The sequence below is a fragment of the Heteronotia binoei genome, chromosome 13, assembly GCF_032191835.1.
Source record: "Heteronotia binoei isolate CCM8104 ecotype False Entrance Well chromosome 13, APGP_CSIRO_Hbin_v1, whole genome shotgun sequence".
Lineage (NCBI taxonomy): Eukaryota > Metazoa > Chordata > Lepidosauria > Squamata > Gekkonidae > Heteronotia > Heteronotia binoei.
In genome coordinates this window covers 65851843-65875555 of record NC_083235.1, presented here as the reverse complement: position 1 = coordinate 65875555, position 23713 = coordinate 65851843, and the positions used below count along the sequence as shown (strand labels likewise).

Genomic DNA, 23713 nt, shown 5'->3' with positions numbered 1-23713 from the left:
TTGTGGTGGGATTCCCTTCACGTGTCCCTCAGAAAAACCTCTAACACCTCAGTTGGTCTCTATAAAAACAGCTTACATGGCAAGATATAAATTCATAGGAGATTGTTATTTGGGCAAATACATCGCCGGTCCAAATAAATGCCCGTGACTTATATTCCAACCGCATCGTTTGGGGGAGGGGGGCTAACTTACGTAGCCCCGCTGGCTTCTTCACCAGAACCTTCAGTGCTATCTGTAAGAAAGACTGAAGGAGGGACAAGCCCTTCATGATATCCCAGTCTTTTCCCGAACAGTTGAACCTTGCTTCCAGAAGGAAATAACACCAGCAAGCTTTTTCTTCTCCGCTTGCTCACTCTGGGCTTTCCTTCTGGAAAGGACTTGGTCTAACATCAGGGTTTTTTGTTTTTTTTTTAGAGTCATCTCTCTTTTTTTACAGTCAGAAAAACATAAAGGGATCTCTCTCCAAACTAACTACAGTCAGCAGCATTATCCTGATGTAATAGTCACACAGAATAATACTTGGGAGTCCCCCTGCCATTTCCTTGGGGCAGAGGGAGGAGAACAGCAGCTCTGATTACAGGATCTTTGGGCGTGGGAAGCAGGAAAGAGCCAGAGGTCGAAAGGAAATACATCTACTATTTCTTTACTGAATATTCCTGCTAATTTCATCCATCACATAAAACATTAAGATCAAGCAAAAGGGTTGCTTTCCCCCACCGGTTGTGTTATCCAGTTAACCCTTCAGACTGCTCAGACCTTATGAAAAAAGTTTCCCTGGATTTTTTGCCAAAGGAGATTGTATAGGCCTCTCTTCTGCTGCTGAAACTAACCTAGCCCAATTCCAGTGGCTTGGGGGAGCTAAATTATATAGCTGTTCCATACCGAACCTGTTTTCTGTATATGGCACAGGATAGTGTGAGACTGCTAACCAAAGGAAATCTGATTTGTTTTGCTAAGGCTAATCTCTCCAGCTGCACCAGGGGTAAGCTTGGGAAGTGTTGTTACAGATGCTGACCAGCTCCATTTTCAAGCATGGGGTGGTCACATTCAGTCCTGGTCGTGGTCTGTTCTGAAGGGTGTATTTGGCTTTTGCAGTGAGACCCTGAATGTTCTCTCTCGTACACTCTTGAGAATAGGTACGACATGCTGATTTTTTTAGAATCTATGAGCAACTGTCTCTCAAAAAATATTGTCTTTGAAGAGGGTCACCAGCGTAGCTTCCTCTCTGCATCCCCACTGTGCCAGTCTGTTGTGTGACCTCTTCTTTGGCACTGGGTTCTCTGACTGGCTTGGTGGTCTGCTCCCTCAAAGGAAGCCACAGCAACTGGTCCTCTTCTTCTGTGACTCTATGTAGTCATGGATCTGGAACCTGGGCTCCTTGGGCTGCTGCACAGCTCGCTGCTTGAGCTCTCTGAAAGCACAGGGGTGAAAATACAGCCATCACTCTTTCTGCAGAAAGGTCACAAGATCCATTCCCTTTCCCTTTCCTTTTTTCCTTTCCTTTCCTTTCCTTGAAAAATAATTCTTCCAACCCTCCCAGCAGTTAACACAGAACAATGGTCACATTCAACAGCCAGTTTCCTTATCACTACCCTTCCAGGAAGTCCCACCAAACAATGGGCACATCCACAAACCAATTGCCCTTTCATCACACCCCCTCCAGCCTACAAATAGCAGCTCTCCAGCAGCCCTGGCTCCACTCAATGCACAGCAGCCAAGAAGGTCTGAGCGCCTGCTCCGGCTACAACGCCACTGAGGATGTTCTCCGCAGCTGAGAACGAAACGTCTGGAAGGAAAACTTTCTCCAGTAGAACACGGCCCTTGAGCCCGAAAGATTCTACAAACCCTAAATAATTATTTAGCTTGTAGCAACATGTTTCATCTTAGCCATAAACCCAACTATCTTAACACCACACAAAAAAACCAAATGGTGGCAGTTACTGCCACTTACTGTATTAACTAGGGCCTTGAGAGTCATCTTAGCCCGCTTTCTTGAATGTCCAGTCACAAACTGCATACAGCAAAGAGCTTTAAAAAATGGTTGACTGGGCAAAGAGATGGAAGAGGAGATTCAGTGTCAGTTCACCCAGAACTATATGCACTGAGATTCAAAATCCTCATAATATAGAATGAAAGGTCAAATTTTTCTGCATCTGACTAGGAGAAAAGTATTGGGGAACATAATTGAAAGTTCAGTGAAAACATTCATTCAATGTAAAAAAAAAAAAGGTAAAGGTAGTCCCCTGTGCAAGCACCAGTTGTTTTCGACTCTGGGTGACGTTGCTTTCACAATGTTTTCATGGCAGACTTTTTATGGGGTGGTTTGCCATTGCCTTCTCCATCTACGCTTTCCCCCCAGCAAGCTGGATACTCATTTTATCGACCTCAGAAGGATGGAAGGCGGAGTCAACCTCGAGCTGGCTACCTGAACCTAGCTTCCGCCGGGATCGAACTGAGGTCTTGAGCAGAGCTTAGGACTGCAGTACTGCAGCTTTACCACTCTGCGCCACAGGGCTCTTTTCATTCAATGTGCTATTTCAGAATTACAAGTATTAGTAGAAGGAGTGAAAACTGAACAGTATGTATCCTAATGTCATTGCATAAATCTATGATACTACTGAGAGCCAGTTTGGTGTAGTGGTTAAGTGCGCGGACTCTTATCTGGGAGAACCGGGTTTGATTCCCCACTCCTCCACTTGCACCTGCTGGATTGGCCTTGGGTTCACCATTAGCTCTGGCAGAGGTTGTCCTTGAAAGGGCAGCTGCTGGGAGAGCCCTCTCCAGCCCCACCCACCTCACAGGGTGTCTGTTGTGGGGGGAGAAGATACAGGAGATTGTAAGCCGCTCTGAGTCTCTGATTCAGAGAGAAGGGCGGGGTATAAATCTGCAGTTCTTCTTCCACTGTATCTAGTGCTGGCTGCTCCAAAAGGTAGCACAGGAAAAGAGGGATGCAATTGGTCAACTGATTGGAGCCCCTTTCTCTACATAAGAAAAGTCTGACATTATTGATGGATGGAGGGGTTCAGTTCAAAAGAAAAAGGCAACTGAAGTTGACGGAGTGGGAGAAATGGGTCAGCTATAAAATGATGGCCAGGTGTGGATTGGAACTGTCCCACGTTTCTGAAAACTGAAAGTCTGAGTCTCCTGTCAGAGGGATTGTTGCACGTGGCCCACTGGTTTAGGGTAGTCAGCGACTTGAAGGGGATGACGGGCAGTGCCACCTCATGTGTTTAGTCGAAGGCACAGAAAGTGGAGCTACATTAGCTCAGTGGCCCTGCGTGTCTCATGACTGAGTTTCACTCCCTGACGGCTGGGTGAGTCAGAATTATGCTATACGTGCTGTCATAATTTTGTAATTTACTACAGCCCAGTACTCACTTTGCAATGGCCAGAAATGCCAGTTCCACGTTCATTCCAGTTTTAGCGCTAGTCTCCATGAAAGGCACTCCATATTCCTGAAGAGAATAAATAGTGGTTAGATAATGCCACCATTAAATCACTAGTAACTTTGCATGCTTCCAACTATGCTAGTGATCTTTAATCCGTGGGTTGGGACCTGCAGGTGGGTCATGGAGCCCCATTTTTGTTGCTTTTTGGAAGGACCTGCTGCTAGTGTGCATGTGTAGAGGGCAAAGGTGCCAGACATCCTTTGCACACACACACACACTAAGAGGAGCAGCCGGACAGCAAAGTAAGATCATTCAGTGGTACTTAAGGCTCCTTTTCAGCTCAGGGAGGTTTAGAGACACTGTCTCTTCCTCTTTCTGTTACAGGACTTGGTTTCATGAGAATTCCTGCCATCTACTTTTAGCTCAGTGGGTCATGTGTTGCTGTCTGGGGTTAAAAGTGGGTCCCAGGTTTGGAAAGGCTTACCGTTTTCGCACACAGCTTACCTCGCAGTCACAATGCTGTTCCCTCCGCAGTGTCTGTCGGATTTCCCACCATCTGCGCCGGAGTTGCAGGAAGTGCTGCGGCTTTTGCGCAGCAAACGTAAACTGGGTTTTAGCGGTTTACGTTTGCTACGCAAAAGCTGCGGCACTTCCTGTAACTTTGGCGCAGATGGTGGGAAATCCGACCAGATGCTGTGGAGGGAACAGGACGTTGGCTGCGAGGTAAGCCGTGTGCGAAAACGGTCGCTGATAGTCATGGACACACGCAGACATACACACCAAGCTTTCCGTAGCACAGAGAGAATACACACCGGGATTTCTCACTTAGTGTGTCTGCTCTGCAGAATGAGTTGCTATGTTTGCATTCAAGGCCACCATCAGAGTTCACATTTGCAAGAAGCTGCCAAGACCCATTGCTCCTGGAGTGCCCACTGCCCTCCAACAAGTCTTCCTGCCCCCTGCCTTAGTGCAACTGCACAAAGGACTACTCCCCTGGAGGATTATACCCTCTATGCTGCACTGTGTCTCCTGCTCCTCTTCTTCTCCATCTACCAAGACAAGAGGATAACTGAGTGCTGCATCTTGCCAATGGCTGCTTGCTTGTTTGCCTCCCTAGGTATTGGTGCCTCCCTAGAAAATGAGGGATCATGCCAGGGCCCCTGGAGATGTTGCTAGGGCCTCTGAAGGGACCTTCCATAGGCTTGTCAGAGAGGTCTGGAGAAAGCACAGAATGAACCATCCCAGGTTCCTTTTTTGCCCTTCTGCTAATGAAGAGGCTTAAAAGAGAATAAGAAACCATCCTGTGACCTTCTAGGAGAGAGGTAGACTAAACATGCATCCATAGCAAGTTGGGGAGGGGGAGTACCATTAGTGGGAAATGCTGGTGGGTATCTTGTCCAGGACCCACCACCCAAACCTACAACCAGCCCTGCTTGTGCTCATCCACTCACCCTGGCTAATGATTCCCCATCTTCTGTTCTTATCACTCTTTCACTGCTCACGTCAGCCTGCAAACAGAAGGGGAACCGTTAAGCCCGTGCTGATGAAAGCATGCTCCACTAAGGTGAGTTAATTTCCTTAAGGTATTTTCATGTGGGGGAGTCAAAAATGAAGAATCATGGACAGATCAAGCCTTTTTAATCTCTACAGAGTAGACTTAGCTCCTGGGGACCTGAAAGGACCAGGCTTGGCATCTTGATGATTATATTTTATATTAATCCCATAGACATAATAATTTTTAACTACCCAGAGTCATCTTGTGGTAGTTATTTTGTTTCAACAACTCTTGACTCCCGATCAAAATTTCAAAACTACACTCTGATTTTACATAGTTGACTGTGACAATGTGGCCAATATATTGGAAAATCTGGAGTCACCCTTATGGTCATGTTTACAGGGCTTTTTTGTAGCAGGAACTCCTTTGCATATTAGGCCACACATCCCTGATGTAGCCAATCCTCCTGGAGCTTACAGTAGGCCCTGTAAGCTCTTGGAGGATTGGCTACATCGAGGTGTGTATGGCCTAATATGCAAAGTGTCAAGAGTCACTCCCTCTTGTTCCTCTTGCCATATGTATTTGGCCAATTATATAATGCTAACGCTTGTGCTGGTGCTTTGCTATGCTCGCTTTGAAGCTTGCTTAACTGGAGGGAGGGTGGCATGTCTGGGAACTTGCAAGCTACTACGCAACCAAGGTCAGGAGAGCTGGAGGAGATGTAACCAAAGGGGTGATAACGAGCACCTGGGGTGATGAGAGACTAATGGCGAACCCGCGCAAAATCCCCGCTTCAGCTTGGCGCGCTTGGCTTGAATTTTAACAGTCAGTGCAAAAGTTTATAAGAGCAATGGACTGGCGGGAGAGCCAGTTCTGACAACTCCTGTATCTACCTATGATGCTGGAATAAAGATCTTGAACACTACTTGTCTTTTCTTTGCCTCTGGATCTGACATTTTGACGGAACTCCTACCCACCCGACTGGCCTAAACCCAGACTAACGATGGCTGGCGAACAGGACCCGACTACGGGGACAACCAAAACTACTGAGGAGGAAGAACCAAAGCCTGAGGGGCCGAAGGTCACTCCTGCCACAGTGACGGTTCGGAGAAAAGTGTGGGATTCCATGAATTTCTGGGAGAGTATTATTGGAGATCTGAGAGAGGACCCCCTCCAGCGCCACCGACTCTCGGGGCTACAGAGGTCCTACCACCTGTGGGGGTTCCAGGATGATGACAGTGGAGGAGAATACCCCAGGGTGAGTGGCACGGGGAACGGTGCCACCGAGTGGGTGCAAGAAGCCCTCGCCAGCCAGAGCACCCAACTGCTTGAGGAGATGCAAGCCATGCACACATTCTTAATCCAAGAGATGTGCAACCTCACTTGGCAACTACAGATGGTGGCAGAGCGGGTCGCGGCCTCATCCCCCCCTATAAGCCCCAGTGGGGGGGCAACCAGCCAGTACTCTCAGTGGGGGAGAGCCACCAGCGGGAGGAGAACCACCCACAGGGGTGATCTGAGACCCAGCCCCAACCTGGACCAGAAGAACCTGTCCCGGTGCCAGAAGGCTGCAAGTCAGTGAAGCAAGGTTCAATGGGGACCCTTCAGAGCTTGCCTACTTCATAGTGTTGGTGCAAGGCCACCTCAGTGTGTGGGCACACAACTTTCCCACAGAGCAATCGCGGGTGGGAGCTGTCTCCACAGCGTGGCCACCCAGTGGTATGTCACCCTCTTTGAGAGTCAGTCCCCGGCCCTCAACTTGGCCATGGGTCTCCTGAGGGCCCTATGTCGTCATTTCAAAGACCCCCCGCAGGAGACCAATGCCACATCGGCCCTACAAGACCTGAATCAGGGTGCTAGGTCGGCATGAATACCTGGTCATGCCGTTTGACCTCAAGGGGGCCCCGGGAGTATTTATGAACTTAATCAACAAAGTATTGCACAAGCACCTGTGTAAGGGCATGGTTTGTTACCTCGATGATGTTTTTATTTACTCTCAGGACCTACCCTCTCACATCCGGTTGGTGAGGGAGGTGCTCCAGACCCTGTATGAGCACAAACTGTTTGCTAAACTGTCCAAATGCAAATTCCATTAGACTGAACTTGATTTCTTAGGATACCGCATTTCCATGGGGGGGGAGGGATTGGGGATGGACCCGAACAAAGTGCAAGGTGTGATTGACTGGGAACCTCCCTGAACCCGCAAGCAGCTCTGAAGTTTCCTGGGGTTCACAAATTTCTATAGGGGGTTCATCAACAACTTTGCCGAGGTCACCCTACCCCTCACGGAATTGTTAAAAATGAAAGGGAAGGGGCCACTAGCTTTAACGGAACTGTTAAAAACGAAAGGGAAGGGGCCACTAGCCTTAAAAGGCAGTTCCGGCCTCCAGTGGTCAGGGGAGTGTCAAAAAGCATTTGATGAACTGAAAGCGAGGTTCACGTCTAAGCCTTGCATAATACACCCTGATGACAACAAAAGGTTTGTGGTTCAATGTGACGCGAGCAATGTTGCCTGTGCCGCCATGTTGCTCCAAGAGGGCCCAACCGAACGCAATTGGTCCATTTGGGACAAAGAGGCCTCCGCCATTAAGCTTGCCCTAGAGAAATAGAGGCACTACCAAATAGTGAGGGAGCTGTTTGAACTGTGGACGGACCACAAAAATCTAGCCGCCCTCATCACCACTCGAAACCTCAACAACAAACAAGTGCAGCTGGCAGGGTTATTTCGGCGGTTCAATTTCAAGTTGGGTCATATTCTCGGGGAAACTGAATTTCCTAGCTGACGCATTGACCCGCCTCCCCCAACACGACAGCAAGAGGGAGGAAGTTGTTGACCCACTATTCACGCCCTCCCAACTAAGCACCTTAGTGACTATGCGTGCACAAAGCCGAAGGGAGACCAAGCCCCCTGAGGGATTCCTAATGGAACTGAAACAAGCAACTGCGAATAATCCGCCAGGGGGAGATCTCCAATTAACAAAGGTGGAGGATGGACTTTGGCAGAAGGGGGGAAAACTTTACGTATCCCCTCCCTTATGCAAACAAGTGATCCAAAGATCGCATGATTCCAAGTTGGTGGGGCATTTAGGTTTTGTCAAGGCAGTGCATTTGATCCAAAGACAATTTTGGTGGCCAGGGCTTAGGAAGGATGTAGGGGAATACACAGCTGGATGCCCCACTTGCATCATGGCAAAGAAGAGAGGGGGTCTTCCACCAGGGCACTTGCAGCCCCTTCCACCTGCCTTGCGCTCCTGGGAATGTATATCCGTGGACTTTATAACCAACCTGCCCCCATCCTTGGGGAAAATGATGATTTGGGTGGTGGTAGACACATTCTCTAAATAGCCCCACTTTATACCTTGCAAGCAACTACTCACAGCCAAGCAGCTAGCTCAGTTGTTCATTCAGCATATCTTTTGGCTACATGCTTTCCCCACTAAAGTGATTTCTGACCGTGGACCACAATTTGTTGCCAAGTTCTGGTCACACCTGTGTGAGTTAGCTGGGATGGAGCAAGGGCTCAGCTCCGCCTATCACTCGCAAATGGACAAATGGAACGCACCAACATGGTGCTGGAACAATTCCTACGCTGTTACACATCCTTCCAGAAGGACAATTGGGTGGCTCTTTTATCATTTGCCAAGTATGCTTATAACAATAGCGTGCATAGTGCCACCAAAGTAAGCCCTTTTCAAGCAATGTATGGTTACGAGAGCAAACCATTTCCTGAACTTGCCCCCCCCCCCTCGTCGGCCCCTGTAGACTTTGTGGAATGGTGGAAAGGAATTGCGGGGGGATCGTCAGTTATCAGGCAACAACTCCAGAGGGCACAGGAAGCTTACAAAACCCAATATGACAAAAAGCACACCAAGCTTTGGGACTTAGTGGTGGAGGACAAGGTGTACATTTCAACTAAACACTTGCCCAACACCCAAAATTGCAAAAAGCTGGGACTGAAGTATTTGGGGCCTTTCCCGATCAAACAGATTATAAATAAGGTGACTGTTGAACTGAACTTCCCAAAAAACCTTAAACATGTGCACCCTTGTTTCCATGCCAGCTATCTGAAGAAAGACCCTGGGCCTTTGTCATGGCACCCCCAGACGGAACCGCTGCCCCCGACTCTGGTTCGTGGTCAGATTCATCATGAGGTGCAGGAAATTCTCGATGCCAAAATCTAACATGGTGAACTCTTTTATCTCATCAAATGGACTCACTTCCCATTAAGTCAAGCAGAATGGGTCAGGGCCAAAGACATGAACTGTAAAGCTCTGATTAAGGATTTTTACAACAAATACCCCGACAAGCCCAGGGGAAGGGCGTCTTAGGGGGGGCAGAATCTCAAGAGTCACTCCATCTTGGAGGATTGGCTACATCGAGGTGTGTATGGCCTAATATGCAAAGTGTCAAGAGTCACTCCCTCTTGTTCCTCTTGCCATATGTATTCAGCCAATTATACAACGCTAACACTTGTGCTTTGCTATGCTCGCTTTGAAGCTTGCTTATCTGGAGGGAGGGTGGCATGTCTGGGAACTTGCAAGTTACTACGCAACCAAGGTCAGGAGAGCTGGAGGAGATGTAACCAAAGGGGTGATAACGAGCACCTGGGGTGATGAGAGACTAATGGCGAACCCGCGCAAAATCCCCGCTTCAGCTTGGCGCGCTTGGCTTGAATTATAACAGTCAGTGCAAGGGTTTATAAGAGCAAGGGACTGGTGGGAGCAAGGCACTGGCAGTTCCGGAAACGCCTGTATCTGCCTATGATGCTGGAATAAAGATCTTGAACATTACTTGTCTTTTCCTTGCCTCTGAGTCTGACACAAAGGAGTTCCTGCTACAAAAAAAGCCCTGCATATTTAGAAAGTGGAGTCATAGGGGTGCAGCCAATCCTGCAACCCCTTTCCATAAGCTCACTACCTAATGAGGAAGGCAATGGTCTAGTTGTTCACCCGCCAAACTTGGTCTTACTAACCACACTCTTTACAATAAAATAAAAGGCTCTCCATTACCCTTTGAAAAGCCTTTTTATTGGCTAGGGTAAATGCATTCCCCTCTTGGATGCTTTCTGGTAGATATCTCCAGATTCTGAGGCATGAACAATTATGTCCCTGCAGCCTTAATTCTTCAGACACAATTGATTACATAATTTTGGATTGCCCTCTTTATGAGTGCCGTAGGAAAAGGTTGCTTTCTAATTTGATACATTCTAAAATCTTAAATGTCAGTTCCTTTTGAATGATTTGATTCCTGAAATTACTGACACAGTCGCCAGATTCCTTGTAGAAGTTCTTAAAGTCAAAGAAAAATTTACTTAGTGTTGCTTCTTTCCCCCCCCTTTCTGTCCTTTTCCCTATGAAATCTCTTTATGAAATTTTATATTTGGTGGATTCTGTATTTCACTGACTGGCTTGTTACTTACTCTGTGATTCTGTATTCTATTACTGGCAATGGACTAGTTGGAAGATACCATCCAAAGGGTCCTGCCTACCTAATTCTTTTGTGCAACCATCACTCTGCAGAGGGAAGAAGCTGCTAGTTCCATACCGTTATGGAAACATTTGAAAGACTAGCGCAATACTGATCCCATCAAAAGAACATGATGCAAAGGTTAACTCTCTTGTGAGTTTGAAAAAGTCAGGTGCATTTTCAAAGAAACAGATGTGAAAAGCTGAATTCTTAATTCATGAATATCTCCGTGCCATGAAACTCAGAGCCGCTTCTAGAATGTCTGTTTTTTTGAGAATAACCCACATCCTGGGGTACTGTATTTTCTGCAACTGTTAAACTCCCAAAAGCGTCCTTGTAGTCCTTCAAAAGAATGCACGCAGGAGTCTACCGAGTACTACTGGCTGAAACTCCAGGTTCTGGATGCCCCCTGCTGGCTCCTCTAGGCCAGAAAGAATCCAAGATTTTCCTCAGTACAAATTACAAAGTAAAACAAGTGATAATATGCCAAGGGCAGCCCCATTTAAATCATGCAGGAGGCTGGTGACTGCTCCTGCCGCTTCTCCTGCATGATTTGGACCCTAACAATCAGCTGATGTGTGGACCCTTTAAATGGCATGGGAGGGACACCGGCTGCTCCTGGGTGCCCCTCCCATCCAATATAAATCATTCAGGAGGAAGAGGGGCAGTCCAGAGGTGAGGGAGCCCCAGAACTGTCAAGGGGCCAGGCCCTGGAGGGCCCTGTAGCTACGGGCCTAGCCAAGAGGTCTTTAATACCTTATTTTACAGACTCGTTAGAAATTTAATATCTGAAGAAACATTCCAATAAGCAATAAATATTAATCTTTCCCATAAGAACACATATTCGTTAAATCTTCTTAACTTTATGCACTGACAGCTTACTGTGGAGAATCCCAGCAGTCCAGCCTTTTAAGATTGACTTTGGATTTGTATGGCTGCCATATCCACTATTCTTTTTTCTCCACCGTATTTCTGTGTAATTATTCTGCAGCAGCAACCCAGAAATGCAGTTGCTCTTAATTGGGGTGGGAACGTCACTTGTAACATGGGGTGGTGGTGTCCAAAGGTTTTTTTTAATTCGTGCAATTGTCCTATTGCTGTTGTGTAGTACCATCCATCAAGCATGTTCCATATAAATCCTTGTGGTTCAGGTTTTGTAAATGCCTTTTAGCATTAGTTTATCAAATGAAAGGGAACCCAAAAGAAGAAAGGCAAAGGCGGGGGGGGGGGGGGAATCCACTATTGAAACTGACCAGACTTTTTCTGAAATGTACAAGCAGCTATGAAGCCCATTTTCCATTTTGCCAAATACTAGGGGATTCTCTATTAGGGTTAGATAGACTTTTGTTGTGGTCACTGGGTGTACCACATAGTTGGAATTAATTTAAAAGATGGTATAATGGAGAATTGATCCATGGGTATCTGGGGCTCTAGGGGGCTGTTTTTTGAGATAGATGCACCAAATTTGGAGCATAGCTTCCAGTGCCTCTCCCCAAAATACCCTACAAGTTTCAAAAGGATTGGACCAGGGGGTCCAACTCTATGAGCCCCAAAAGAAGGTGCCCCTATCCTTCATTATTTCCTATGGAGGGAAGGCATTTAAAAGGAGTGTGGTCCCTTTAGATGTGATGGCCAGAACTCCCTTTGGAGTTTAATTGTGTTTGTCACAACTTTGCTTCTCGCTCCACCCTCAAAGTCTCCTGGCTCCACCCCCGAAGTTCCCAGATATTTCTTGAATTAGACTTGACAACCCTATTACATGTGGGCATTTTTCCATGCGGGCTTTTTTTCTGTGAGCATTTATGTTCATGGGATTTTTTCCTTTTGGCTTTTTTCCTTTTGGCTTTTTTCCCTAGAACCATTTATCCAACTCCCTCTTGAAGCTGTCTATGCTTGTACTTGTTGCCACTTCTTGTGGCAGTGAATTCCACGTGTTAATTAGTCTTTGGGTGAAGAAGTACTTCCTTTTATCTGTTCTAATCCTACTGCTCATTAATTTCATTGAGTGCCCAAGAGTTCTTGTATTCGGAGAAAGGTACTTCTTAGTCTACCTTCTCTATCCCATGCATAATTCTGTAAACCTCTATCATGTCACCCCTCAGCTGTTGCTTCTCCAAGCTAAAGAGCCGTAGCCTCTTTAACCTTTCTTCATCCCCTTAATCATTCGAGTTGCCCTTTTCTGCACTTTTTGAGGTGCGATAACAAGTACTGTACACGGTATTCCAAATGAGGCCACACCATTGATTTACACAGGGGCATTAAGGTTCTGGCTGACTTGTTTTCAGTTCCCTTCCTAATAATCCCCAGCATAGTATTTGCCTTTTTTTTTTATTACCATTGCACATTGGGACCAATTCCTCACTAGCAGTTGCTCCACCCCCTGGGCTTCTGCTTCCACAGCTCAAGTGATAAATTCCCCACCAGTTGTTGCATGATCGCATTTTGATCTGTGGCTCCATCCCATTTCCCTCACGGCTTCCAGAACTCTAAAACACAAGAGCAGAAAGCTGTGAGGGAAATCAGAGGGAGCCGTGAATCAAAATGCACCCACACAGCCAGGGACGGCTGGTTCTGCCGCTAGAGGTTCTGCCGCTAGGGTTCTGCCGCTAGAGATTCTCCCAGCTCCCTCTTTTTTTTTGTGCGTGCAGTAGCGCTCGCGTGCCGCAATGACGTCACTATCTGACGTCATTGTGAGACTGCTTTCCCCCTCCACAACACTCTTTGGAGACTTCCTTGGAAGCCTCCAAAGAGTGTAGTTTTTTTTAAAGCCACTGGGATCCGTTTGCACGCTGGGCTCCTCTCGGGGAACCCGGTGAGCAAACGCCCAACCCTGCTCTGCCTCCCCGCGGCATGAGGAGGCAAAACGGGGCCAGATTTGGCCCTGTTTACATGCCGGGCTCCTCTCAAGGCCTAGGCATGCGGCGGCAACGGGCGAGGGGAGGTGGCGGTGGAGGAGGCAAGCAGCGGCAGGAGAGGGAAGGTGGGTGCAGGGAGGCGGCGGTGGGCGAGGGAAGGTGGCGGGCGGCGGTGGGAGAAGGAGGCAAGCGGCGGCAGGTGACAGAAGGTGGGAAGGTGGCTGTGGCAAGCGTAGAGAGGCGGACAGGGGCGGGGAGGTGGCAGGCGCTGGGAGAGGGGGCCCCTCTCATGGTGCCCCAGGTGGCCGCCTACTTGGCCTACTCCCATGCGCCAGCCCTGCACACAGCAATTGGTGGGGAATTGATTGCTTGAGTCAGGGAAAGCAGAAACTTGGGGGCGGAGCAATTTCTAGTGAGGAATTGGTCTGAGTTGACGTTTTTAGTGAATTGTCTACCATGACTCCAAGATCTTTCTCCTGGTCAATCTCCACAAGTTCAGACCCCATAAACATGTATTTATAGTTAGGATTTTTTTACCCCAATGTGCATTACTCTGCACTTGCCCACAACGAACCTCCTTTGCCATGCTGATGCCCACTCGCCCAGCTGCAATAGTCCCATTGCGGTGCCTCACAATCCTCCCTGGTTCTCACCACCCTGAACAGCTTAGTGTCATTTGCAGACTTAGCCACTTCACTGCTTACACCCAACGCCAAATAATTTATTAACGAGTTAAAAGCACCAGACCTAGTACCATGCCCTGTGGTACCCCACTGTGTATCACTTCCACTGTGAAAACTGCCCATTTATACTCAGGCTCTGTTTCTTGTTAATTAACCAGTTTTTAATCCACAAGAGGACGTGTCCTCTTAGCCCATGACTACTGATTTTACTTATGAGCCTTCTATGAGGAACTTTATCAAAAGCTTTCTGGAAGTCCAGATAAACAACATAGATTGGGTGGTCCTTGTTTGTCTGTTCATGTTTGTTCACACCCTCAAAGAATTTTAACAGGTTAGTGAGACAAGAGTTTTCCTAACAGAATTCATGCTGATTCTTCTTCATCAATGTGCCTAGCAATTAGACTGACCATCCTATTAAATAAATTATGCATTAATAAAGTTTGCAAGGTGGTTAAACAGACCAATACCCTTCTAAGCCCGTTGGTTTCAAGGGTTTAGAAGGGAGTATCTCTGCTTAAGATTGCACTGTAAATCTGACTGCTAGTTTGATTGACAGATGAGAGACAAGTGGTTCCATCTTTACAAATTGTTGGAAAGATAGGCAGACAGACAGAGTTCACATAATATATTAAAAAGAAACTGCTGGGAAGTTTTAAATAGAATGTTAGCAGGAAACCTGGACGGCTGAAAATGTTTTACATGGGAGCTTTTTGGTGCTGTGGAGGGAAAATCTACCAGTGGAGGGAATGGAGGTGTTAGCATTGCTCTCTTTGATCCCCTTGTCCAGAAGGACTTTTCGCTAAGAACAATGTTTCTTTATGTACTGATTTTAGCAGTGAATTTTGCCACACACGCACACAGTAACAACAACCCAGGAGGAGAGTTCAGGGTCAAGAAAGAGTTGCAAAAGAGCACTTCTTTCACCTGTTGGGAAATAGCACATACCTTATTGCCTAGCAACATAATGACCACATCCTTATGAGCATATTCATGTATCTCTGTCAGCCAGGCCTATAAAAAGGGGGTGGGGAGGAAATGGGGAGAAGATGGGGGAGTTCACCGGTTAGCATAGAGTTAGATGCAATGAGCAAAGCTGAGTGGGAAGAAACAGGTGCTAATTCTCCAAGGCTCCAATAACATGATGGGTTATCAGTGAGCCACACAACCTCAATTCGGAGAGACTCTATACAGTTGGGGTAATGCGTGAGGCAAGTGGATTTAAAACATTCTGGTCTTTCAAATGGAACAAGGATTCACAGGACTTTTAGTTTTGCTGGTTGAGAGACTGTACTGCATAGTTGTCGTCAATGGGGCTCCTTCATGAAGCTGTCTTATACTGATCGGGACCATACTGTATTGTCTCATGTTACAAACCAGTCTTGGGCTCAGCCTCATAACCCAAGAAAAAGTAACTTCTTTCATTCTTAGTAATGCTTCTTAAAAATATGTCCGTCCCACCCCACCCCCCGCCCCCCAAGGCTGCTGACTCATCAGCCGGCCACTTTAGCCATGTTTTTAACCACACTTTGATGGGCAGATGATACAATGATCTCCTTGCTATGAAGTTTCTTATGTTCACATCAAACTGCCCAAGAGCAGTCTAGACCACCCTGTTGGAAATCCCCATTGCCCTGCCTCAATGAATGGAGGACCCAGGCCAGCTGGGATAAGTGATGTCAGGATGATAATTTTGGACAAGATTACAAGGTCAGATCTGTCAGCCTTAAATACGCACCCGAATATTGTCAAAGGACATTCTGTTGGTGATGTCATAGAGGAGGAGGAGAGCTGGAAGGTAAGAAGAGAACTGCGTTTTCTAAAATTGCCAAGGTGTTGTATGCATATGAAACTGCATCTAGCCCAATATTATCTACTCTCATTAGCAGTGGCTCTCTAGAGTCTCCTGCCAGGGTCCTTCCCAGTCCTACTCCCAAGAGCATTTTAAACTAATTAAACTGGGACCTTGTTTATGCAAATCAGGAGCTGCATCCCTGAATAACAGACCCTCTGTTCAATTGTTGGATGCTGGTAGTAAAAGCCTTCTCCACTTACAATCGCAGGGACGGATGGGTCAAGCACCCTGTCAGAGGACCTACCCTGAGCATCTCGGTAGTAAGCATGGGTCACGCTCCGGAACCGCTCCTGCCCTGCGGTGTCCCAGATCTGCAGCGAAGCAAACTTAGTAAACTAAGAGAAAGTCTCACTTCATTCTGTTACATCAGCAGATTCCCAGATACTATTCAAATCAAAACAAAGCATGGGCTGCTCTTCCCAGGAATAGGGCTGTAGGGACCCAAATCTGAGGAGTTCCTTGCTGGTAGAAGATTACAGACAGGGCGCTTATAGAATGAAAGAAAAAAAAAATGTTGACTGAAGCCAGTTCAGGCAAATGGATCAAAGTAGGAAATCCACATGATTTTGATAGCCCCATATATATATAGTTATAAGGTTTACCGGTTACCAGTTATAAGGTCTAATGATAAAGAAACCTGGAATGATTGGGGTGGGGGGTACCTGAACAATAACATATAAAATGGTAACAGATGCACACTGCTAACATGACAGCCACAGTTGGGACTGCATTCAAAACTAAGAGTTCCCCTCTGCTAGGCAAAAGTTTTGGAGCCAAATAATCCTTTATCCTACATCCACACCTGTCATTCGAGAGCATATCCAGTGGGACAGCATACTCAGTGGTTCCCATCCCATAGTTACAATTAAAGGACCCAGGAATAAGCACTTACAAACATGGAGATGTGCTGACCCAAGCATACACATTTCCTTTCTGAAATGCATATCCATAGGCACTCAGTCTGAAAGCACCATTGTTTTTCAGGGACAAGCACATTTTAGTACCCACAAGGCACAAAACGCCCCTCACTCAGCCTGCACTGGTCCCCAGCCCACCTGAGTGATATATTCGGCTATAACATGGATAGGTCCAGCTCTTAAACCTTCCTTAAAAGGAAAGTGAGGATCCATCTCTCAGACAACAGCAGTTCAAAAACTGTTGGAGTTCTTTGTTAAAGTCAGCCTGGACTGTGCATTATCAGGGTAGAAGTTTTCCACATCTTACTACACCTGTATGTATGTGCATGTGCGTGCTTATGTATGCATAAGAGGGACAGGAAGCAAAGGAGAAGACTTCTTTGGGACACGCCCACTATCTTTCTATTTGGCACCGGATTTGGTGCCTCTAATCATTGCAGGAGAAGGAAAAATGCAATAGTTGAAATCCTGCCAAGGAGAAAATTTATCTGTTCCATATCTTTCTGCCATGATGGAGGCGGGGGGGGGGGGGAAGAGCAAATCCTATATCTCTTTGTGGGGAATTATCTGGACATGCAATGTCAGTGGAGGTTCATCAAACCAACCTGGAGTTTCACTTTCACACCATCCACTGTTACCACTTTATTCTGTAAAACAAAAGAAAACAGAGCAGCATGTAAGGTACAATAACAACAGGTACTAGGAAATCTGTTCGGGCTTCTTCCTTCACCATACAAAACACCTCAGATGATCACTCCATGAGAAGGTAGAGGCTACAGTCCTCACCATTTAAAAAAACAACAACAGTGGGATAGTAGGATTGCCAACTTCCAAGTGGGGCCTGGAGATCTCCTAGGATTACAACTGATCTCCAGACTACAGAGATGTAAAATGGCTGCTTTTTGTATGTGTGTGTGGGGATCCCTCCCCTCCCCAGGCTCCGTCCCCAAAACTCCAGGAATTTCCCAACCCAGAGCTGGCAACCCTAGGGGCTCTCAATAGTAGTCCATTGTTGTTGGATGAAAACGTAGTAGAGCCCCATGATTCTCCACACACCCCAGAACCCTGGAGACAGATGATTTTTATATAGCAGAAATTTTCTCTTATTAACAGCAGTTCCTAGGGTTTTTTGAATATAAAAACTATTACAGTTAAATCAGTTTATACTTGAAGTATAGACATCTTCCAGCCTCGGAGGTGGTGATCATAGATGTTCAGGAAAAAGCTTTGATTTACGATATGGCACCATGTTTTGCCTGCCTGTACCAGTTCATTTTTACGCAATCTGTCATACAAAATAGCATGAAAAGCTGGTACAATCTGCATTTTTTTTTGCATCTGTCAAGCACTGTCTTTTATGGTTTCCTGATTTCTTTGTTAATCAGCACCTTCTTTGAAACAGCCTACTTTTCTATGTTTAGTTTGGTCTATGCTTCATGATGACACAAGCAACCTATGTTTCATTCTAGCACACAGCATGAACCACCTCCCATTCTGTCCAGCCCACAGTTTAGATCTTTCTCGCAAGCCCTGATCTCTGTTTTCCCACCTGCAGAGGTGAGGTGAGAAGAGACCAGAGACAGGATTTTTTTCAATCATGGCACCTACCCTATCTTCTTTTAGCCACTAGGCAAAAACATTTTTGTACCCAGGCTTTTCCTTAAGAGACTGATCTTTTAAAAATGTGTCTACTAGCTTGAGAACTGTTGTAAGAGACTTGTTTTATGCTGCTAAATGCTTTGTCCTGCTTTTATGCTCTGCTTAGTTATTACTTAAAGATTAATCGTTGCAGAGAGCATGATTTTTATGCCATTTTATATATTGCTTTGTAAGCCATTTTGAGCAAGGCCCTCTGGAGAGGCACAACAGAAAGTCTTTACATAGATAAATCTGCCGTAGGGGTGGGGTGAGGTTGAATACTGTGTGCTGCTGTTGGTCTTCAGTTAAAGCTGGCTCTCAATAGGAATTTCAGCGCCACCACACATGATTAGACCCCAGCATTCCTAGGAGAGATGTAGAATAAGAACAAAAGCAGCCACTAATTAGAAAAAAGCAAGATAAGATTAAGTTAAATCCTATTTCAGGACACATCCTCGGAGAGAAGGATTTAAAGAATCACACAGAACAAAAGGGGCTGAAAACATTTCTCAGTTGAACATTTCTTCCAGAGGTGCTTTATTGTGACCACCTCTACTCTACTTTCTCCTCAGCACTGATACCGCTTACATGTCCCCTTCGAGGTCTCTTGACACAGAGGGCGTTTTCGCACTCACGTTTTACTGGCGCCACGACCATCATGACGCCGGCGAATCTGCATGGATTTCGCACCAGAAGCGCCGGCGCTCCCAGAAGCGCCGGCTACTTCCGTCGCTAAGCCAGCGCAAACGTTTTCCTGCATCTTTGCGATTTCCGTTTGCGCTGGCTTAGCGACGGAAGTAGCCGGCGCTTCTGGGAGCGCCGGCGCTTCTGGTGCGAAATCCATGCAGATTCGCCGGCGTCAGGATGGTCGTGGCGCCAGTAAAACGTGAGTGCGAAAACGGCCAGAGAGTTTCTACTGGATCACTAGTTATGTACAAATAACAGACATCATTCCTCTTTCCTGGCCACAGGCAAAGCATTATCAGAGAAACAGCAAATGGTCTAGATATCCCTGAGGTAAAGTATGATTGTATACCATGGTTTTGGGAAAGAACCCCATCTTTCATAGTTACTGTTTTCATTGGCTGTCTATTGTCAATGCATTAATGTCCTAAATAGCTGTGATTAGTATTGTCCATGTTTGCTTCTATGAATCAGCTACTAGATGAATGCCATTTTAGTACGATATTGCTGAAGAGCCACTTGGACGTGCTTACCACTGAACACAGGAACCAACACCCAGACGAACCATCAATGGGTAGCCTTTTTTGGCACGCATAAGGGCACCAAACCTCATTACATCGATCCAAATGCCATTAATCCCATCTTGCATCAGGCTTCAAGAACAACCTTTACAATATAATTTCATCAAGAGGATATATGGCACAGTTGCTGGAATTCTTATTAATGTTCCTTAGTTCAAGCTGACAAGGGCAGAAAGGATGGGAGATGACGCTATCTGCCAATGTTGCTGCACAACTGTTCAGCCTGGGAAGAATCTGAGGGGAAACAGTATTTGTGATGGCTATGACAAGATATCCTAGAAGTCTCATGAGAGGAACATGTCACCTGTAATTTACCAGTTAACAGTCACATTACCACAACATGGAGGGGAGGAGGGGAGGGAAATGAGCCAAGGCCACCAGTTCAGGAGAGAGGGATTCCTTGGTGCCTGCAGGAATCACATGCAGATAAGGGTACAAGCTTTGTTGTATAACTGAACAAGCCACTGAGGACCAAACGAGGAGAGCCAGAGTGGTGTAGTGGTGAAGAACCAAGTTTGATTCCCCACTCCTCCACAAGAAGCCTGCAGGGTGACTTTGGGACAATCACAGTTCTCTCAGAACTCTCTCAGTCCCACCTACCTCACAAGGTGCCTGTTGTGGGAAGGGAAAGGCAACTGTAAGCAGTTTGAGACTCCTTAAAGTAGAGGAAGGCAGGGCATAAAAACCTATTCCATATTTCTCTTCTTCGCTCTAGATGTTACGGCATCCATGGGTCCAACCTGTGGATGCCAATGTCATTTTAAAACTGAAGTCAGTCATTTTAAAAGTCTGTTAAGGCCCAATCCTGATCAAGCCCACAGCATGATAGGACCATGAAATATTGTCCCGCCTTTGTGCCTTTTCAAGTGCTTGAAACAACTGTTTAGGCACTTGAAAAGCCATGACATGCAGGGGACAAGATCCCACCATGTTCTGTTATCAGAAGTGTGGTCGGTAGCTTCACGTGGTCAACTTCTTACAGTTACTTCAACTGACTCCTGTATTATTTCTAGCAGCTGTGGCTGACCAAGATCCATTCAGACCTAAGTGAGCCACACCTATTGAAAATAATGAGCTAGTGCTCTGGAGGAGCTTCATGAAAATCTGTCTGTGGTCATTGGAAACCAAGCAATAACCCACTGGAAGCCTTTGTGTGTAACTAATTCTCTGACACCTGTATGAGATGCTGCATGAGAACATAAGAACATAAGAGAAGCCATGTTGGATCAGGCCAACGGCCCATCCAGTCCAACACTCTGTGTCACACAGTGGCCAAAAATTTTTATATATATATATATATATATACACACACACACACACATATATACACACTGTGGCTAATAGCCACTGATGGACCTCTGTTCCATATTTTTATCTAACCCCCTCTTGAAGCTGGCTATGCCTGTAGCTTCTTGCTTCCCTTAGTTTGTAATGAATCCAAATCCAAAAGAGTGACCTGTGCTGGCCAAATGATAATTTGCTTATAAATGCCTCTTTCCCATTTTCTGTTCTGTACTAATAACGTGATCAGAACATCGCCTAAACAGTGCAAGAGTGGCTCAGCGGTAACTGTCATGATGATCCTAGGCTTAGTGCGGCCTACAAGCTCCAGGGAAACCTGTATCAGAGAAACTACAGGGCCTACATTTACCAGAATCCCTTCTGTCCCTTTGACTGGATTCGGGTTGCCAAGTCCAATCTAGGAAATATATGGGGTCTTTGGGGGTGGAGCAAGGAGACTTTGGGGGTGGAGCCAGAAGCAAGGGTGTGACAAGCATAATTGAACTCCAAGGGAGTTCTGGCCATCACATTTAAAGGGACAGCACATCTTTAGAAGTGTCTTCCTTCCATAGGAAATAATGAAGGATAGGGGCACCTTCTTTTAGGGCTCATAGAATTGGACCCCCTGGTCCAACCTTTCTGAAACTTGGGGTTATTTTGGGGAGAGGCACTGGATGCTATGCTGCAAATTTGGTGCCTCTACCCCAAAAAACAGCCCCCCCAGAGCCCCAGATACCCGCGGATCAATTCTCCATTATTTCCTATGGGAATAAATCTCCACAGGGAATAACAGAGTTCCCAGTAGCCATTTCCCTCCCCTCCCCCCGCTTTCTGATGATCCTGAAGTGGGTGGAGGGCCTCCAAACCAGGGGATCCCCTGCCCCCACCTGGGGATTGACAACCCTACATAAACAGGTTCCTATACAAAGACTCTGAAAACAATGCAAAACAAGCACAGACACACACACCCTCTTACTGACTCTGCAAAGATTTCTGTGTGTGCTCTCTCTCTCTCTCTCCTCACACACACACTTAACTGTCTCTCGCACCTCCACAATGAGGTCTGAAAAGTACAGGGGCTACGCTGCTCTCTTTTACACAGACACTTGCTCTGAAACAAAAGCAAAACAAACTGAGGGGCTGCACTCTGATGACATCTGCTGCTGACCCTTCCCCATGAAGTACTTCCTGCTCAGCTTTAAAGGCGCGCGCACACACACACACATTTTAAAACCCGATCTGTTTGCAGGTTTCTAAACCTGCTGGAGATCTACAGGTACATGGTGGCTTTCAAGGGGGAGGGGCTTTCCCCGCCGGCCAGCTGGCTGAGGGCAGGAGGAAGCCTGTAAAACCGGGGGATCCCCGCTGGGACCTGGGGATTGGGAAGCCAAGATTGGATGGGCAGAAGTTTGAAAGAGAAAACTAGTCCAGAGGGGTGGGACCTGGGTAAAAAGGTAAAGGTAGACCCCTGTGCAAGCACCAGTCGTTTCTGACTCTGGGGTGACGTCACATCACAACGTTTTCACGGCAGACTTTTTACGGGGTGGTTTGCCATTGCCTTCCCCAGCAAGCTGGGTACTCATTTTACTGACCTCAGAAGGATGGAAGGCTGAGTCAACCTCGAGCCGGCTACCTGAACCTAGCTTCTACTGGGATCAAACTCAGGTCATGAGCAGAGAGCTCGGACTACGGTACTGCAGCTTTACCACTCTGCGCCACGGGGAAAGCATTAAAAAGCCAGCTAGAGAAGGAAGTGTGTTCTCTCTGGGAAGGCTGGGCTGGAGGAGGCTGTAGCTGGAGAAACATCCCCCATCCAATGAGGTTAAGCGAGTCAACTGGAATCAGAGGATGGGAACCGGTAGTTGGTTGCATCGGGGCTTTTATTTCTTTGTACCAACCTTTATTGTTCTCATATTCACTGTTGCACTAAAAATTTTTATGAACCACTGATCGTTTTTGAACACTTATAATGAACATATGAAGCTGCCTTATACTGAATCAGACCCTCGGTCCATCAAAGTCAGTATTGTCTTCTCAGACTGGCAGCGGCTCTCCAGGGTCTCAAGCTGAGGCTTTTCACATCTATTTGCCTGGACCCTTTTTTGGAGATGCCAGGGATTGAACCTGGGACCTTCTGCTTCCCAAGCAGATGCTCTACCACTGAGCCACCATCCCTCCCCTAATATGAACATATGAAGCTGCCTTGTGCTGAATCAGACCCTTGGTCCATCAAAGTCAGTATTGTCTTCTCAGACTGGCAGCGGCTCTCCAGGGTCTCAAGCTGAGGCTTTTCACATCTATTTGCCTGGACCCTTTTTTGGAGATGCCAGGGATTGAACCTGGGACCTTTTGCTTACCAAGCAGATGCTTTACTGCTGAGCCACCGTCCCTCCATCTCCATCACCTACTGCCTGGACCCTTTTTAGTTGGAGATGCTGGGGATTGAACGTGGGACCTTCTGCTTCCCAAGCAGATGCTCTACCATTGAGCCACCGTCCCTCTTCATGAACATATGAAGCTGCCTTATACTGAATCAGACCCTCGGTCCATCAAAGTCAGTATTGTCTTCTCAGACTGGCAGCGGCTCTCCAGGGTCTCAAGCTGAGGTTTTTCATGCCTATTTACCTGGACCCTTTTTTGGAGATGCCAGGGATTGAACCTGGGACCTTCTGCTTACCAAGCAGATGCTCTATCATTGAGCCACCGTCCCTCCCCAATAATAAACTTGTCGTCATTATACTGCCGGGGTCCTCACAGATAGGAGGTGTTTGTTAAGAAGCAAGACAGGTGGGTGCTTTGGGCCCTCCCAGACAGACTCTTACCAGAGTGGTGGCAGTCAGTAGAGGCCTTCCCTGATTCCCTGCTATGTAAC

At 46.7% G+C, this 23713-nt stretch overlaps 1 protein-coding gene across 6 annotated transcripts in view; it reads right to left on the bottom strand.

Annotated features, from left to right (window-relative positions):
- Positions 1–627: 627 nt before the first annotated feature.
- The window catches only part of RAB37 (RAB37, member RAS oncogene family), a 133409-nt gene continuing 110323 nt past the window's right edge, over positions 628–23713 (bottom strand). For all 6 annotated transcript variants that reach the window (XM_060252892.1, XM_060252890.1, XM_060252895.1 and 3 more), the window contains 7 exons: positions 17263–17304; positions 15985–16051; positions 15624–15676; positions 14834–14899; positions 4841–4897; positions 3379–3455; positions 628–1411 (listed from right to left, as the gene is read on the bottom strand). In XM_060252892.1, the coding sequence (XP_060108875.1) occupies positions 1306–1411; positions 3379–3455; positions 4841–4897; positions 14834–14899; positions 15624–15676; positions 15985–16051; positions 17263–17304 (468 nt within the window). In that variant the 3' untranslated portion in view covers positions 628–1305. The remainder of the gene's footprint in view (positions 1412–3378; positions 3456–4840; positions 4898–14833; positions 14900–15623; positions 15677–15984; positions 16052–17262; positions 17305–23713) is intronic.